At 56.7% G+C, this 15,879-nt stretch overlaps 1 protein-coding gene across 2 annotated transcripts in view; it reads right to left on the bottom strand.

Annotated features, from left to right (window-relative positions):
- Positions 1-2,245: 2,245 nt before the first annotated feature.
- Positions 2,246-15,879, bottom strand: part of SLC66A2 (solute carrier family 66 member 2) — a 44,058-nt gene continuing 30,424 nt past the window's right edge. For both annotated transcript variants that reach the window (XM_061399477.1, XM_061399476.1), the window contains one exon: positions 2,246-3,762. In XM_061399477.1, coding sequence (XP_061255461.1) covers positions 3,555-3,762 — 208 coding nt within the window. In that variant the 3' untranslated portion in view covers positions 2,246-3,554. The remainder of the gene's footprint in view (positions 3,763-15,879) is intronic.

Here is a 15,879-nt window from a genome sequence, read left to right as displayed (position 1 = left end):
GCACGCTGCTGCCCTGCACCTGGGCGAGCCGCCCACCCTGGCTTTCCTGCTCCTCCCCGCATCCCTGCTGTGACCCTCCCACACGGCCCCTCGGGCTGGGGGCCAGTGGGCCTCTGCTGGCCGTGGCCTCTATTGCCCACCTAGGCTGGGGGCAGGAACGGGCCGGGTCCCTGCCAGCCTGTGGCCCCACACCCACCCAGGAAGCCCACACGGAGACGCTCCTTGGGACAGTCTCCGTGAGTCCTACAAGACACAGTGCGCCACAGCTGCTTCCTGCCAGAGCTCTCTGGTTCATCCGAACACACCTGTACATGTTTAAAGGGGGTGGTCTGTGTCGGTGACGTTCCAGGGACCTTCAGCAAACAGCCCCCTACCCTCAGGCTGCTCCTGCACATGCTGTAACCTCCCTGGGCCCCGACTGGCCCCCCCACTGTCCCAGCTGACCCCTGGGGGCTCGGGGATCTACTCAGATCCACAGGGCCACTCCAGGGCTGAACGTGCTCCACCGTCAGTGATGCGGGTCTGAAACCCCCATGTCTGCTGCCAAAATAGGCCCAACTCTGGTGCCTCTTATTTCAGAGGAAAATGCCCACTGCCCACCCCCCCCACCCAGTTTCCTCCCAGCCAGCTAGAATCCAGGACGGGCAGCGCGCGGGCTGTGGGCGGGCGGGCGGCTCTCTGAGCCGTTCACCTGCTCTCACTCTGAGTGGACGCGGCCACTCACCCAGGAGCCGGGGCAACAGCACCGTCCTGTTCCCATTTCCAAAGTGTCCCCCTTGTTGAGAAGAAGAGCTATGAAAGTGACCCTCATATATTTTTCTCACCGGAAAATATAACTCCAAGTGGAGTTACTATTAAAAATACCTGCCTTGTCCTAGTGGATGGCTTGTCCAGGGCCCGGACACAGAGCCCTCTTGGCCAGTGTGGCACCAGGCCTGGGAAGCTGCCCACTCTGCTCAGTCTTGGAAGGACAGCTCCTCAGAGGAACATGGGAGCTGCTTCCAAGCTGGTTCTCTGCTCATCGGTCAAATCACAGAGGAGGCTACAGGTAAGTTCTCAGGAACAAAGATGGGTTTCCCAAAAAGGCACCCCATATGTTTTTTGCCCTTTTTTTTTAAAGTATTTAAACTTTTACTGAATAATTTTTAATTAAAATAGTTATTCTGAATTAACACATTATCAGATGGAAAATAAACATCCATGCCAGAGCAGCACCCCTGCCCTGCACCACTCAGTACAGGGAATCCGGGGTCCACACTGAGGCTCTGTGCTGCCCGGGGTGGCCGTGTCGACTGTCACCAGCTCGGGTCAGCTCCAGTGGCTGACCTCACCCTCCAGGGCTGGCGTGACTCATCGAAAAAACTTAATTCCCTTTCATGTATCTTGACTTGGTGGATTTTTTTGGCCTTGCCCCCATTGTAAATGCTCTAAAACAAGCTGCTTAGTAGAAACAGCTCCAACTCAACTTTCTATACAGAACTGTGCGTTTTCCTTGAAATACCTCTTCTGGCCTTTATAGGAGACACTCCCCAACCTCTTGAGACATTCCGTTCTCAAGGGAACTGTGTGAACTGGTGGAGACCAGGGGGCTGCCTCCTTCAGCCTGGTCCCGCTGGCACAGGGCGGTCACTGTCCGAGGGACCTGAGGGGCGACCCCAGTGTCACAGGTAAGCACTGTCCCCCAAGGACCTGAGGGGAGACACCCGTGTCACAGGCAGCGCTGTCCCCCAGGGATCTGAGGGGCGACCCCTGTGTCACAGGCAGCGCTGTCCCCAGGGATCTGAGGGGCGACCCCGGTGTCACAGGCAGCGCTGTCCCCAGGGATCTGAGGGGCGACCCCGGTGTCACAGGCAGCGCTGTCCCCAGGGATCTGAGGGGCGACCCCGGTGTCACAGGCAGCGCTGTCCCCAGGGATCTGAGGGGTGACCCCTGTGTCACAGGCCAGCGCTGTCCCCAGGGATCTGAGGGGCGACCGCGGTGTCACAGGCAGCGCTGTCCCCAGGGATCTGAGGGGCGACCCTGGTGTCACAGGCAGCGCTGTCCCCAGGGATCTGAGGGGCGACCGCGGTGTCACAGGCAGCGCTGTCCCCCAGGGATCTGAGGGGCGACCCTGGTGTCACAGGCAGCGCTGTCCCCCAGGGCGGGGCGCTGGCCCAGCACTTCCCTGGGATCCCCTGAGGTGAAGGACAGACGGGCCCTTGAATTTGCCCTGGGCCGTGCTCTGATTCCACTCACGAGGCCACACTGGATCCGCAGCAGTTTATTGAATTAAAGTCACCCTGACAGGACCGCGGGGCTCCCACAAGGGGCACGCAGGGCACCACTGCACCCAGAGACAAACATCTCCCTTCATTTTAAAAAATAAACATTTTCAGAGCATCTTGCAGGCCAGAGAGCTGCATGGGATCCTCAAACATTCAGGAGCTTTTGAGGAAAAGTCAGGAGGAGGAGACGGCTTCACACGCCCTCCACCGACCACATGAACGCGAGTACTCTGGCAGCAGCCTAGGGAATGTGGACGCCACAGGCCCTCCGCCCAGCAGGAGGGGAAGTGCCTGCGGGAAGCCTGCAGAAGCGTCTAGAACACTCGCCTGGGAGGCTGAGATGCCCGTGTAGACTGAAGAGGGCCAACGTCAGACACAGCGGACGCGGAGGGTCATGCACAAGGTGGGGCAGTAGCGGGGCCTCTGCACAGCGTTGGGAAGCCTGCCCCGCCACCCCCCTGCCCTGACCTGCAGGTGCCTCCAGGCCTGGAAGACGGACGCCTCGGACTGTGTCTGCAAGGGCACAATTCCCAGAGGGAAGGGATGCCTGGGGCAACCCAGACCCAGACCCAGGCCCCCACCCATCCCGGGTGCGCCCTGGGCCCACCAGCAGCCAGGTCCCCTCCCAACACCCCGGCCACACCCCGTCACCACAGCCTGGCCGGACGCGATCGAGTCCACAGCAGCCTCACCAGGAGGGCCTGGTGGAGCGGTGAGGCCACCAGGGTGCCAACCTGGAGTGAGGAAGCTGGAGCCCTGCATCCCACGTGGCCCAGCCCGACCCTGCAGTGCATCACCCCGGCCGGCCTGAGACTGCGGGCCCCTCAGGCAGGGACCCAGGCTCCCTGGTGCTGTTTCTCACTCCCGCCCCGTCTCGCCCATCCTGAGACCCCCTGGCCTGGCTGCAGGCCCCCCCACCCGCCACATCAGGGTCCCGGGGCCCGAGACACGGAGGTTCCTGGAGGTCCCGGGTCCCGCGGGGCGCAGGACTGCACCCTGGGGCTGTGAGCTTGCCCCAGGTTCCCCAGTGGTATCCTGAGCTGAAGTAGAAGAGAGGCCTGCTTTCCGTCAGCTTGAGAGTGCGGCAGCCCCGCCTGGGGAGACCTGCTCACGGAGTCCTGGGCAGCAGAGCGCAGCGTTGGCCCCTGGGCCCCACCATGCCCAAGAGCCAGAGGCTGGGCGAGGCCCCCATGGCCAGGCCCGTCTTGGGGCTGTGGTGCCCACTGCCCACGTGGGGCACAGGTAGCCAGGCCGGAAGCCCTGGTCCCGCGTCCTCATCCTCTGGCTGCCTCAGAGGGCCTTGGCGCTGGCGGGGTGGGCCGCGTGGGGGGCTGGCTTCAGAGGGTAGCGGGTGAACACGTAGGCCTGCCCCAGAATGGCCAGGTCCACCAGCACCTGCAGCAGCCCGCACACCGAGAACTGCAGGGGTGCCCCGTTCAGCAGGAAGTAGGCCGTCTTGAAGGTGTCGCCACTCGTCCACATGAGGACCATCTTGATGCTGCAGAGACATAGAAGCAGTCGGGTCACAGACCGGGGTCAGGGGTCACAGGTCAGGGTCAGGGGACTTAACCCAGGGGTCAGTCAGGGGACGTGCCAGACCCCGGCCCACCCTCCTGTCCTGGCTGTGAAGCCACCACATGCATGGCCACAGGGATAGGAAGGCCCTTGGGCAGGAGAAGCCTCAGGTCTGTGGGGCAGAGAAGGGCGCCTCAGGGTCAAGCCCACGTGGGCTCACAAATGTCCCGTCCTGGCTGCAGGCACAGCAGGTGTGTGGCCCTCAGGTGACATGCTATGGCCTCAGGCGGGAGAGGCCCATCACACCATGTCCCACGAGCCAAGCTCGCAGCACGAGAACTGGCCTGGGGGGCAGCCCTCTGCCCCCCACACCTGCACCCAGGGCACTGAGCAGGAAACCAGGAGCCTCTCTTGGGAACTCCCGGCTCAGCCAGGCTCGCTCCAAGGACAGCCTGAGGGTAACCCCCTTCTAGTCATCGACGTCACGCCCAGAGTCTCAGACCAGTCCTTGGAGCAGAGAAGGGTCCTGCGTCACAGACCGCTCACGTGTACACACACCTCTCCACGTCTAACGCCTGGCTGGCCAGGTAACACGCACCAGCACATTGTTTTCCTGCATAAAATGTTTAAATCAGACCCATTTCCACAGCAGGTGAACCTTACGTGGCTGATTAAGCCAGGCCACAGTTTGTGGGGGCAGCTGCCTGTCGGCTGGGAGGACCCCAGGGACAGTATGAAGGTCTGAGCCGTCTGTGCCAAGGGCAGGCCAGGCACTCCGCGCTCCTGAGGTGGCCCCATCCACCTGGGGCTGGGAGGCCTCTGACCCCAGGCCGGTTCTCACCAGTAAAGCCAGGCAAGGGGCTGTGACCCATGTCCAGGGCAGTGATCCCCACATCCCCAGCTCTGTCCACTGGAGCATCAGACGGACCACACAGAAGCAGGGCAGGAAGTGGACAGTTCCCCCGACCTGCACTCTCGAAAGCTGGAGCTTCTAGGCCCCTTACTCAGGAGAATGGTTCAGGCTCCTAGTCGGCCCCCACCCACCCTGCGGCCCGGCGTCTGCGTCCAAACAGCCCTGCGATGCTTGCTGGTTTATCGTGTGGGCTCACACGGAGTTTAAAGACTTTGGTTCTTAGTTAGCTGATATAACTCTGCATTTAAACAGCAGGATCACTATACATCATCAGTCCTTTTTTTCTGGCTGCTTTCGCCATTTGACTTTGGTTTCACAGTCTGTGACAGAATGCACTTTTGGGACTTGCTGAGTATCTTAAAATCTGTACATGGATCTTGCACCAAATTTGGGAAGTTTTCAGACATCATTTCTTTAATTCTTCTGTACCACTCTCGCCTCTCCTGGGTCTCAGGTGACACTAACATTAGACATCTTCCTGCTGTCCCTGAGTCTGTTCTTTTTTTTCCCCCATTTTTTTTTTCCTTTTCAAAATAGATGATTTGTATCAATCTTCAAGTTCATTGATTTGTCCTCTGTTGTCTCCATTCTACTAATGAACTAATGAAGTATGTTTTCTGTTCAGCTACTATATTTTTCAATTTAAAAATTTCTAGTTATTTCTCTCATAGCTTTTATTTCTCCCCTGTGATGGTCTATCTCTGCATTGCTTTCAGGAGTATCTGCTATTGTTCCTTAGAGAACAGTTACAGCAGTGCCTTTAAAATCTGATAATTCCAGTCTCTGTGTCGATTCTTTGTTGTCTGTTGTCTTTTGAGAGTTGTTGAGATTTTCCTAGTCTTCATGGTGAGTAATTTTGGTTTATGTCCTGGAGATCTTTAACACTACGTAAGGAGACTCTGTCTTGCTGAAATCCTGTGGAGAATGTTGGGTTTTTTTGTTGTTGTTGTTGTTCCAGCAGGAAACTGACATGGTTAAGTTCAAGCTGCAAGTTGTGGCTCGTATTTGGGGACTATGGCTGAATTCAGTTCAGTTTTCAAAACCACTCAGATCTGCAGAGCACGGCCAGCAGTCAGTGGCCAGGATGGGACTTGGGTGGCGGTCTGCCCCAAAGGTCCCGGGGGAACACCTTTCCATGCCCTAGACAGAAAGCTTTCTGCCCTGTGCACCTTTCTGGGCTTGGGGCTGTGCAGGAGTCCAGAATGACAGATGTGGGGAAACAAGACGCGTCCTGTCGTCCATGCACTACGTCTTCCCACAGTCCACCCGCTCCTGTGCCCAGGGCTGCTCCATCCATCCAGTCCTGTCTGTAGATGCACCCAAGGCAGACATGGGCCCGGCATGAAAAGACCTGAGACTGGTAGTCTGGGGAGCATCCATCCTGAGTGTACTGGCCTCTGCTGACTGGTCCCTGTGGATGAGACCTACTGGGCCCTGGCCAGAGGCTGAGGACTGGGAGGGAAGGTGTTTTGTTGCTGTCCTCTCTTCTATGTGGCATCTTCCCCCACAAACTTGTGCCCCTCTCTCCATCTGAATTCTGTCCTGCTCTGGAGCACCAACTCAGAATTTGAGAGTGAAGTAGTAGTGTGCCAGGTGACTACATCATGGACACGGAGGGGAATGGATGGGACCACCCACAGCGGTGTTTGGAAGGAACAGCAGGTGGGAGCACAGGGGCTGCCTGGCAGCGGCTGGGGTCAGCCTGCACACGTCGAACCCTGGGGGGAGCGCAGAGGCAGGGGGATGAATACAACGTGGTGGGCGAACGCACCAGAGTGACCGCTGGGATGAGACCACGTCCACAGCAGCAGCGGGAGCATCAAGTACAAGGGACTAGGCACTGGTATGGCCGGGTGGCCCCAGGAGGCTGCGGGCATCGCGGCAGACCAGAGCTGCAGAGATGCCGGCCTGCCAATGAGGCTGCTCCCAGCTCTCCAGCTCAGAGCACTTCCATTTCAAAGGAAACCCACCCCCATAGAGCAAGCATTTCCAGGAGAAGCTCTGACAAGCAACCACAATTTCTGCAAACAGCTGTGAAGATGGGAAGAGAACTAATGTCATAAATGAGTCTAGTTCCATTCTCTGAAATTAAGAGCTAAGGCACGGTCTCCCCCAGAGACAGCAGAACGTAGCAGGAGACCCAAGGACCCTCCCTCCAAAAACAGACACCACATGGTGGCCTGTGCAGTGCCCCTTTTAGAGAGGAGATGCTGAGGCACAGAGAGGTTGGGTGACTCACCCAAGGACACATGCAAATGCCTCGCAGGGCAGGAAGGGCTGCAGAGGGGTGGCAGAAGGCACAGCTGAGCCCGTCCCAGCTGGTGTCCCTCTGGGCCTGAAGGCACAGGTGCACCTTCACTCTAGCAAGTGGAGACGTGCAGTCAACGCCGAGAGCTGGGCTCTGCCTGACACACACAGACATTTTTAGCTGCCCAGATGCCTCTCCTGGCCTTGGCCCTCAGTTGGCTCTGGCCCCAGAAGCAGGAATCCGACAGCCTTCCGAGGCGCCACGACAAGCCCCACGTGTTGAGGGCTCAGGGCAAATGTTTAATCAAACTGTTCCTGCCAGTCCAAGCGCCACCCTGAGCCGCAGGAGCCTGTGTGCCAGGTGTGAACACTCTTGACACACAAGCTCATGTTCCGAACCCCCTGGTCACCCTGGACCCTGCACGCTGTGGGCATGTGCAAAGGCCCAGACCCCATCTCCCCCACAGGGTCAGGTCACCCGTTACCCTCAAAGCTATCAGGTGGGCGAGCCCTGAGGCCCAGTTACCACCGTCCAGCAGGCCAGGGATGTCCTCGTGTGTACCAAGGCCGGAGCGTGCCCGCTGCACATGGCGGGGTCTCTAGGAAGACCCCTCCTTGACTGAGGGCCGCCAGCCCGGGGTTTGGACAGCACAGGGAGCTCAGGGCATGGAGAAGCTGTGGGAGCTGGTCTGGGCAGGCAGGGACTGTCCCCAGGCTGCATTCTTCAGCTGGGGGTGGGCAGGGTGGGTGGCTTGGGAGCTCATTCCTTTCTCTAGGTTCCTCCTCACCCTGGCCCCAACTCCAGCTGCTGTGTCCTGTGCCTGATCCTCCCCATGAGTTTAATCCAGGCTCCCGTTACTTCATTCTTGGCGCCAGCATTTTTCCTCCCAAACCGAACAGCCCGACGACTATTCCTAAAATACTTCTCACCTACCCTTGCCCCATCCAGCCATGCAGAATGCCTCTCCCCAGCAAGCGCCCACACAGCAGGAGCCTCACCCCTGCACCGGCCTCGCTGAGCCCACACACGTCCCTGCCGCTCCTCACTCCCACCTCCGAGCCCGCGCCCACACCTCCCCTCCTTCCCACCCATCCAAAGCTCTCCCAAAATTCAAAACCTACCCAGAACACAGGAGTAGGTCTTTGTGACCATGGGTCACAAGATTTCTTGGATGTGACACCAAAAGCATAGCAATTTTTTTTTTTTAAAAAGATACACTTCACCAAAATTCAAATCTTTTGTGCTGCAGTGTGAAAAGATGGCCTGCAACGGAGATGTATGCAAACCAATAAGAATATTTAAAGATCTCTACAAGTCAATAAGACAAGACAAGCAATCAAAAAAAAAAAAAAAGAAAAGCAATCAAATTTTTACATGGGCAAAAATCTGAACAGACGTTTCTCTAAAGAAGATACACAAACGGCCAATAATCACAGGAAAAGGTGTTTGACGTCATCAGTCATCAGGAAAACGCAAATCAAAGCCACAGGAGACCCGACTTCACACCCACACGGACGGCTATGATGAGAAGGTAACAAGTGCTGGTGAGGCTGTGCAAAGGCCAGAATCCCGCACCTCCAGCGGGAACGTAAAATGGTGCGGCCGCGACTCACCAGCTCCACTCCTAAGTGTGTCCAAAACAGAGGAACACACATCCGCGCAGAAACTGGCACACAGACAACACTGCTGTTCACAGCAGCACCACTTATGGTCGCCAAGAAGATGCCAAACTGCCCAGATGTCCACCAACTGAAGAGGAGACCAGCAGGGCGTGACCTGGGAGCACAGTGACTGTCACTCAGGAAGGACGGACGCTGGCCGCTCACTGTGCCTGGCCTTGGGAGCATGACGGAGAGAGAAAGCAGCAGAGAGGACCATGTGCCGTGTCATTCCAGGTCTCTAACGCGTCCAGGACAGACAGAGCCGTGGAGACAGAAAGCAGATCAGTGGTTCTGAGGCCTGGCCGAGGTGGGGGCAGTGGAGAGTGATCACCAGCGGGCACGAGACTGCTTTTCAGGTGACGAAACGTCCTAAAATTAGACTGGTGATGGCTGCACAGCTCTGTGAATGCACTAAAATCCACTGCATGGGGTACTTTAAATGGGTGATGGTGTGACAAGCTACCGCTCCATGAAGTTATCTTTGTAAGTTCCAGGGCTTTGGTTGAACTCTAATTCCAGCCCTCCTCGTCTCCTGACTGGCCCCTGGGTGTGCAAGTGTGGTGTGTGCTGTGGTGGAGGTGTGCCTGCGTGTGCACACCCACACGTGCACTCTAATGGGCACTGGGCACGGCACCTCCACTCACGATGGCAGGCTCACCACGGGTCAAGGACGACACAGAGGACGATGGGTGGGGGGCTGGGAGTGACGCGCATGTGGCCCCGGGGAGACGCCGCCCCTGATTCCCAAGCAGCTGAGGCCCCAGGCTCGAGGGCAGGTCTGGAGCTGGACCGGGTGAGCACTTCCCAGATGCTGGACACTGCTCTCAAAGCCAGGAGTGTCCTGGCTGGGACAAGCCAGCAGCCGGCCAGAACTGCTGCGCCCAGAAGCGTCCCCGCCTTGCAATACCACACACATGACCTCCTCCTGGGGCCCCCACGGCCAGGGCCAGCGTTGTCTCTGAACACCCCTCCATCCGCCGGCCTCCTGCCCGCCCCTCCCTCTCCTTGGTCATAACTGGATCCACCACTGGTTTTCCCCACGTTGGCCCCCTCCACCCGCCCCCAGGCTCTCCAGTAATTACTTGTTGGGGAACATCTTCTAATGCAGCAAAATGCGGAGGAAGGAGGAGGGAACTTGGCTCACAAGTTGCCTTTCAGGGCTGCAGTGCTAATTAGTGACCTTATTTCAAAGCTGCATGACTTTCTATTACTGGTTCAGAAGCACCATTCCAACAATCGCTTAACATTCTGTAAAGGGAAATCATTCAAAAGTACCTCCTGCATTTCCTCCAAGGCAGAGGCAGCAAAAGCATGCATGTGAGTGTGTGTATGCATATGTGTGCACATGTGTGAATGTGTCTGTGTGCATGAGTGTGTGTGCACACTTGTGTGTGTGGGCGCACACCCTCTGAGCAGGTCCCCTGGGAGATGGGTGAAGCTGGTCTTTGAGCAGGGCCTCACAGCCCGTCCTGCCTCGCACCTCCTGATGGTCTGAGGCTGTGTCCCGCAGCAGATCTGAGCTGGCCCTGACCGCAGGGCTTCGAGAGTCCCGAGTCCCAGCAGGTCCAGGGCTGCTCCCTCTTGGGGGTGAAACAGAAACCTCCCTGGGGGACACCTGAGGATGCTCAGGTCAACCCATGCGGTGCAGCTGCTGGGCAGTGGGGATGGGGGCCAGGGGCCAGGGGCAGCCCTGAGCCCGAGTCCTGAGTCCAGGCGTGGACACTGGAGCGGGCGGGAGGGCTCTAGTCCTGATTCTGGATGGGAGGAGCCAACCTCAGGGGGCTCCTGTGTCCTCGCCAGTGGGGCTGTCCACCGGCCAGCGTGTCACGGGCTGGGGCAGGTTCTGGTTTCAGGCTGAACTGGGCCACCACATGCATACCCGACACGCCACCTTCTGTCCTCCAGGCTGGGGTGTGGACAGGCGAGGGGCACTTCCCTCACGACCCCACCCTCCTCGCTTCCACCTGGGAGCCACCCATCTGCCCCCCCGGGAATCCGGCTGCAACGTATGGGGCTGGACACTCAGGGCACCCCGGCCGCCATGGCTCAGGCTCCCTGAACCCACAGGCAGAGGGCGCTGGCCCCGGGGGCACAGGTCAGACCAGCCCCAGCTGCACAGGAACCCCTGGCGTCTCCTTCTCAGGATCATGGAGTCAGACTCACTGACCTTTGACAGCCAGGCCATTCTGGGTACTGTGGACACTGCAAGGAAAGAAGGCCCCTGCCCTGGGGACAGTGTGACAACCAGACTGACAGACTTTATCAGGGACAGAGCAGAGACCAGGCTGGGGCGGAGGGAAGACCCCTGAGAGGACATGCAGAGCCCAGGTGCCCGTGAGCTGGGCTGAGAGAAGGAGAGGCTGGGGCGGCCTGTTTACACAGCGGATTTAGATTTAATCCACTGTCGTGTGAACATCCCTTCATCTTAGAGGTTCTCTTACACAGACTTCTGTGAAGAAGAACTAATTTTACAGGAAACAAAACTGCATGAGGCTCCACGCCTGCACTTTCTCTCCAAGCACTCAGCTTGCTCACTCACTAAGAAAGACAGTTGTTGTTCAGTTGTCATTTCTGACTCTCTTGTGACCCTGTGGACTGTAGCCCGCCAGGCTCCTCTGTCCCCGGGTGCTGGGCCTTTAAAAGCACACAGAGCAAGGTCACCCTGCACAGACCCCAGCTCGATGCCCAGGAGCAAGGAGCACAGCCCTGCCCTGAGCCTGAGGCCCCGTTGCCACCCGTTGCTGGCACAGCCCTGCGTCGCCTGCACCATCAGCTGGCAGGGGGCGCAGGCAGCAGCGCAGGATTGCCCCAGGACTGGCCCTGCAGACCCCCCAGAGCCCGGCTGTCCTGGGCTCGCAGACCCATCCATCCTCACCACGCTGCCCCCAGAGCCTGCTCTTGGGCCGGCAGCTGCCTGTAATCAGGTCAGTCTCCTTAACGAGGACGAGCACAGTCTGGAGAGGACCCTGCACACGCAGCCAACTGCAGCAGCGACGCCGGCCTCCTCCGTGGGCTCGGGGCCTGCTCAGGATCCGCTGGCTGACGGCCGGGCCTCTATCCCACGCGGGGCTGGCGCTGCAGCACCTCCAGGCCTTCTCCTACCCGCTCAGCCAGAGTGCGGGCTCCTGCTGCCTGCCGCCCGGGGAAACCCCTCTGCCTCTGCGCCCTCACACCCGCACCCCAACCCCTCACCCCAGCACCCTGACCCCTCACCCCACCAACCCGACCCATTACACCCACACCGACCCCTCACACCTGCATCCTGACATCTCACCCCAGCACCCTGAGACCTCATCCCAGCACCCTGACCCCTCATACCCCAGCACCCCGATCCCTCACACCCACACCCCGACCCCTCATACCCCAGCACCCCGATCCCTCACACCCACACCCTGACCCCTCATATCCCACACCCCAACCGCTCACCTCAGCACCCTGACCCCTCACACCAGCACCCCGACCCCTCACATCCCACACACTGACCCCTCACACCCCAGCACCCCACCCCTCACACTCCAGCACCCTGCCCCTCACACTCCAGCACCCTGACCCCTCACATCCCACACCCCGACCCCCTCACACCCCACACCCTGATCCCTTCACACCAGTACCCTGGCCCTTCACATCAGCACCCCAACCCCCTCACACCAGCACCCTGACCCCTCCTTACACCAACACCCCGACCCCTGACAGCCTGCACCCCAACCCCCTCACACCAGCACCCCTCCCCTCACACCAGCACCCCAACCCCCTCACACCAGCACCCCAACCCCCTCACACCAGCACCCCCTCCCCTCACACCAGCACCCCAACCCCCTCACACCAGCACCCCAACCCCTCACACCAGCACCCCTCCCCTCACACCAGCACCCTGACCCCTCACACCAGCACCCCTCCCCTCACACCAGCACCCCTCCCCTCACACCAGCACCCCAACCCCCTCACACCAGCACCCCAACCCCTCACACCAGCACCCCTCCCCTCACACCAGCACCCCTCCCCTCACACCAGCACCCCAACCCCCTCACACCAGCACCCCAACCCCTCACACCAGCACCCCTCCCCTCACACCAGCACCCCAACCCCCTCACACCAGCACCCTGACCCCTCACACCAGCACCCCTCCCCTCACACCAGCACCCCAACCCCCTCACACCAGCACCCCAACCCCCTCACACCAGCACCCCGGACCCCTCACACCAGCACCCCTCCTCTCACACCAGCACCCCAACCCCCTCACACCAGCACCCCCTCCCCTCACACCAGCACCCCGACCCCTCACACCAGCACCCTCAGGAGGTAGGTGGGCGGAGTCAAATGAGCGGGCACCAGGGGAGAGGGGCTTGCGGTCACAGAGCACAAGACCACAAGCATCCTTCACGTCCTAAGGTCAGGACCTCCTCAGACAGCACTGCCTGCCCCCACACAGCTCCCCAGGCTCCCCTCCAAGTGCCAGGAACTTCTGCTTGTCCTGTCACTCCCGTGGTCGCCCCCCACCCCACTGAGGCCAGAAGTGGGATGGCCACGCCTGCAGCTGCACTTCCACAGAGCAGCCCCAACCTCCGAGGTCCGGCCAGGCAACTTTCCAACATCACCTTAGCTGGATGAGTCACTGCAGCCCCACTAGGGATGTGGTACCCACCAGGAATGTGGTACCCATTGGGGCCTTCTGCAACTTTCGCCACTGTGTACAAATTCTCTAAGAATTAGCCCAATTGGCTAGGTACCCACAGTGGTAAATTTTCCATGTTCATAAATGCATCCCCAAGGGTTCTCCTATTTCCCAAGAGTGACTTAGAGAATCAACTATTTTAATCCTTCATTAGTTCATTCAACAAATATTTACTGAACTGCTGTAATTTTCCAAACACTGTGTCAGATGTTGGGGAAAGAAATCAATGGGATGCAGTCCATGTCCTCAGGGTCATCAGTCAAGCGGATGAGCTGGCAAGTTGAAACATGGTTAAGCTGTGGTTTTCCAGTAGTCATGTACAGATGTGAGAGGTGGACCATACAGAAGACTGAGCGCCAAAGAATTGATGCTTTTGAACTGTGGTGTTGGAGAAGACTCTTGAGAGTCCCTTGGACTGCAAGGAGATCCAACCAGTCAATCCTAAAGGAAATCAACCCTGAATATTCACTTAAAGGACTGATGCTGAAGCTGAAGTTCCAATACTTTGGACACCTGATGTGAAGAGCTGACTCACTGGAAAAGACCCTGATCCTGGGAAAGAGTGAAGACAGGAGGAGAAGGGGACGACAGAGGATGAGATGGTTGGATGGCATCACTGATTCGATGGACGTGACTTTGAGCAAAGTCCAGGAGACAATGAAGAGCAGGGAAGCCTGGCGTGCTGCAGTCCATGGGGTCGCAGAGTTGGACCCGACTTAGTGACTAAACAACAATAGGGAAAAACAATAAAACGACAATGGCTTTCTCATCAGAAGCCATGGAGACCAGAAGGAAATGGCACATTTTTCAAGGTCTAAAAGAAAAGAACTATCAAACCAGATCCTACATCAGCAGAAACATCCTTCAGATGAAAGGGTATCGAGACATTCTCAGGTGAGGGAAAAGTGAAAAAACCGGCCACCACCTGATACCCTTAAAGGCTGGTTTCAGAAATTTCTCAAAACAAGGGGGAAAAAAAACCAAGAAAAGGAATATTGGAGTAGGAAGGAAGACAGAATATCATAAGCAAAAATAAAGGTAAATACAATACACTTTCCTATTCCTCTTCAATTTTGTGCATTATGCTGATTGAAGCAAAAATTATAACATTATCTGATGTTCTAAATATGAATAGAGAAATAGTTAAGAAAATTATAAGTGGAGAGGAACATTTTATGTATATAATATATAATGTATTAAATATATCATCAAGGGAGGTAAAGTTTCTACCCTGCATCCAAAGTGCTAAAATGATGACACAATTATGTGATAAGTTCTATACGCATAATATACTACTTAGACAAGTCACTAAAAAATCTATACAGAGAGACACTCACTCAAAAGCACTATAGATCAATAACCACTAAATATTAACTCCCCCTTCTCCCCTCCTCCAGCCCCTGGCAACCACCATGGTTCAGTTCAGTTCAGTCGCTCAGTCGTGTCAGACTCTTTGCAACCCCACGAATCACAGCACGCCAAGCCTCCCTGTCCATCACCAACTCCCGGAGTTCACTCACACTCACGTCCATTGAGTTGGTGATGCCATCCAGCCATCTCATCCTCTGTCGTCCTCTTCTCCTCCTGCCCCCAATCCTTCCCAGCATCAGAGTCTTTTCCAATGAGTCAACTCTTCGCATGAGGTGGCCAAAGTACTGGAGTTTCAGCTTTAGCATCATTCCTTCCAAAGAAATCCCAGGGCTGATCTCCTTCAGAATGGACTGGTTGGATCTCCTTGCAGTTCAAGGGATTCTCAAGAGTCTTCTCCAACACCACAGTTCAGAAGCATCAATTCTTCGGGGCTCAGCTTTCTTCACAGTCCAACTCTCACATCCATACCTGACTACTGGAAAAACCATAGCCTTGATTAGACGGACCTTTGTTGGCAAAGTAATGTCTCTGCTTTTGAATATGCCATCTAGGTTGGTCATAACTTTTCTCCCAAGGAGTAAGCGTCTTTTAATTTCATGGCTGCAGTCACCATCTGCAGTGATTTTGGAGCCCCCCAAAATAAAGTCTGACACTGTTTCCACTGTTTCCCCATCTATTTCCCATGAAGTGATAGGACCAGATGCCATGATCTTCGTTTTCTGAATGTTGAGCTTTAAGCCAACTTTTTCACTCTCCTCTTTCACTTTCATCAAGAGGCTTTTTAGTTCCTCTTCACTTTCTGCCATAGTATCTTCTATGAATCTAACGACTCTAAGCTCATATAAGTGGAATCACATAGTATTTGTCCTTTGTGATTGGCTTATTCCACTGAGCATCATGTCCTCAAATTTCCCTACTGGAACCCGTGTCAGAATTTCCTTCCTGTTAAGACTGATTAATTTTCCACTGTACGGACGGACCACGTTTTGCTTATCCATTCAACCACTGATGGACACTTGGGTTGTTGCTCTGTTATGAACATGGGCTTACAATATCTGTTTAAGACCATGCTTTCAATTCTCTTGGTTATACACCCAGAAGCAGAATTGCTGGGTCACATGCAGGAGACATAAGAAACTCCAGTTCAATTCCTGGGTCGGGAAGATCCCCTGGAGGAGGGCATAGCAACCCACTCCAGTATTCTTGCCTTGAGAATCCCATGGACAGAGGAGCCT

Source organism: Bos javanicus, chromosome 24, assembly GCF_032452875.1.
Source record: "Bos javanicus breed banteng chromosome 24, ARS-OSU_banteng_1.0, whole genome shotgun sequence".
In the NCBI taxonomy this organism is placed as follows: domain Eukaryota; kingdom Metazoa; phylum Chordata; class Mammalia; order Artiodactyla; family Bovidae; genus Bos; species Bos javanicus.
Note: the sequence above shows the minus strand (reverse complement) of the source record. Positions and strands in the feature narration are given on the sequence as shown.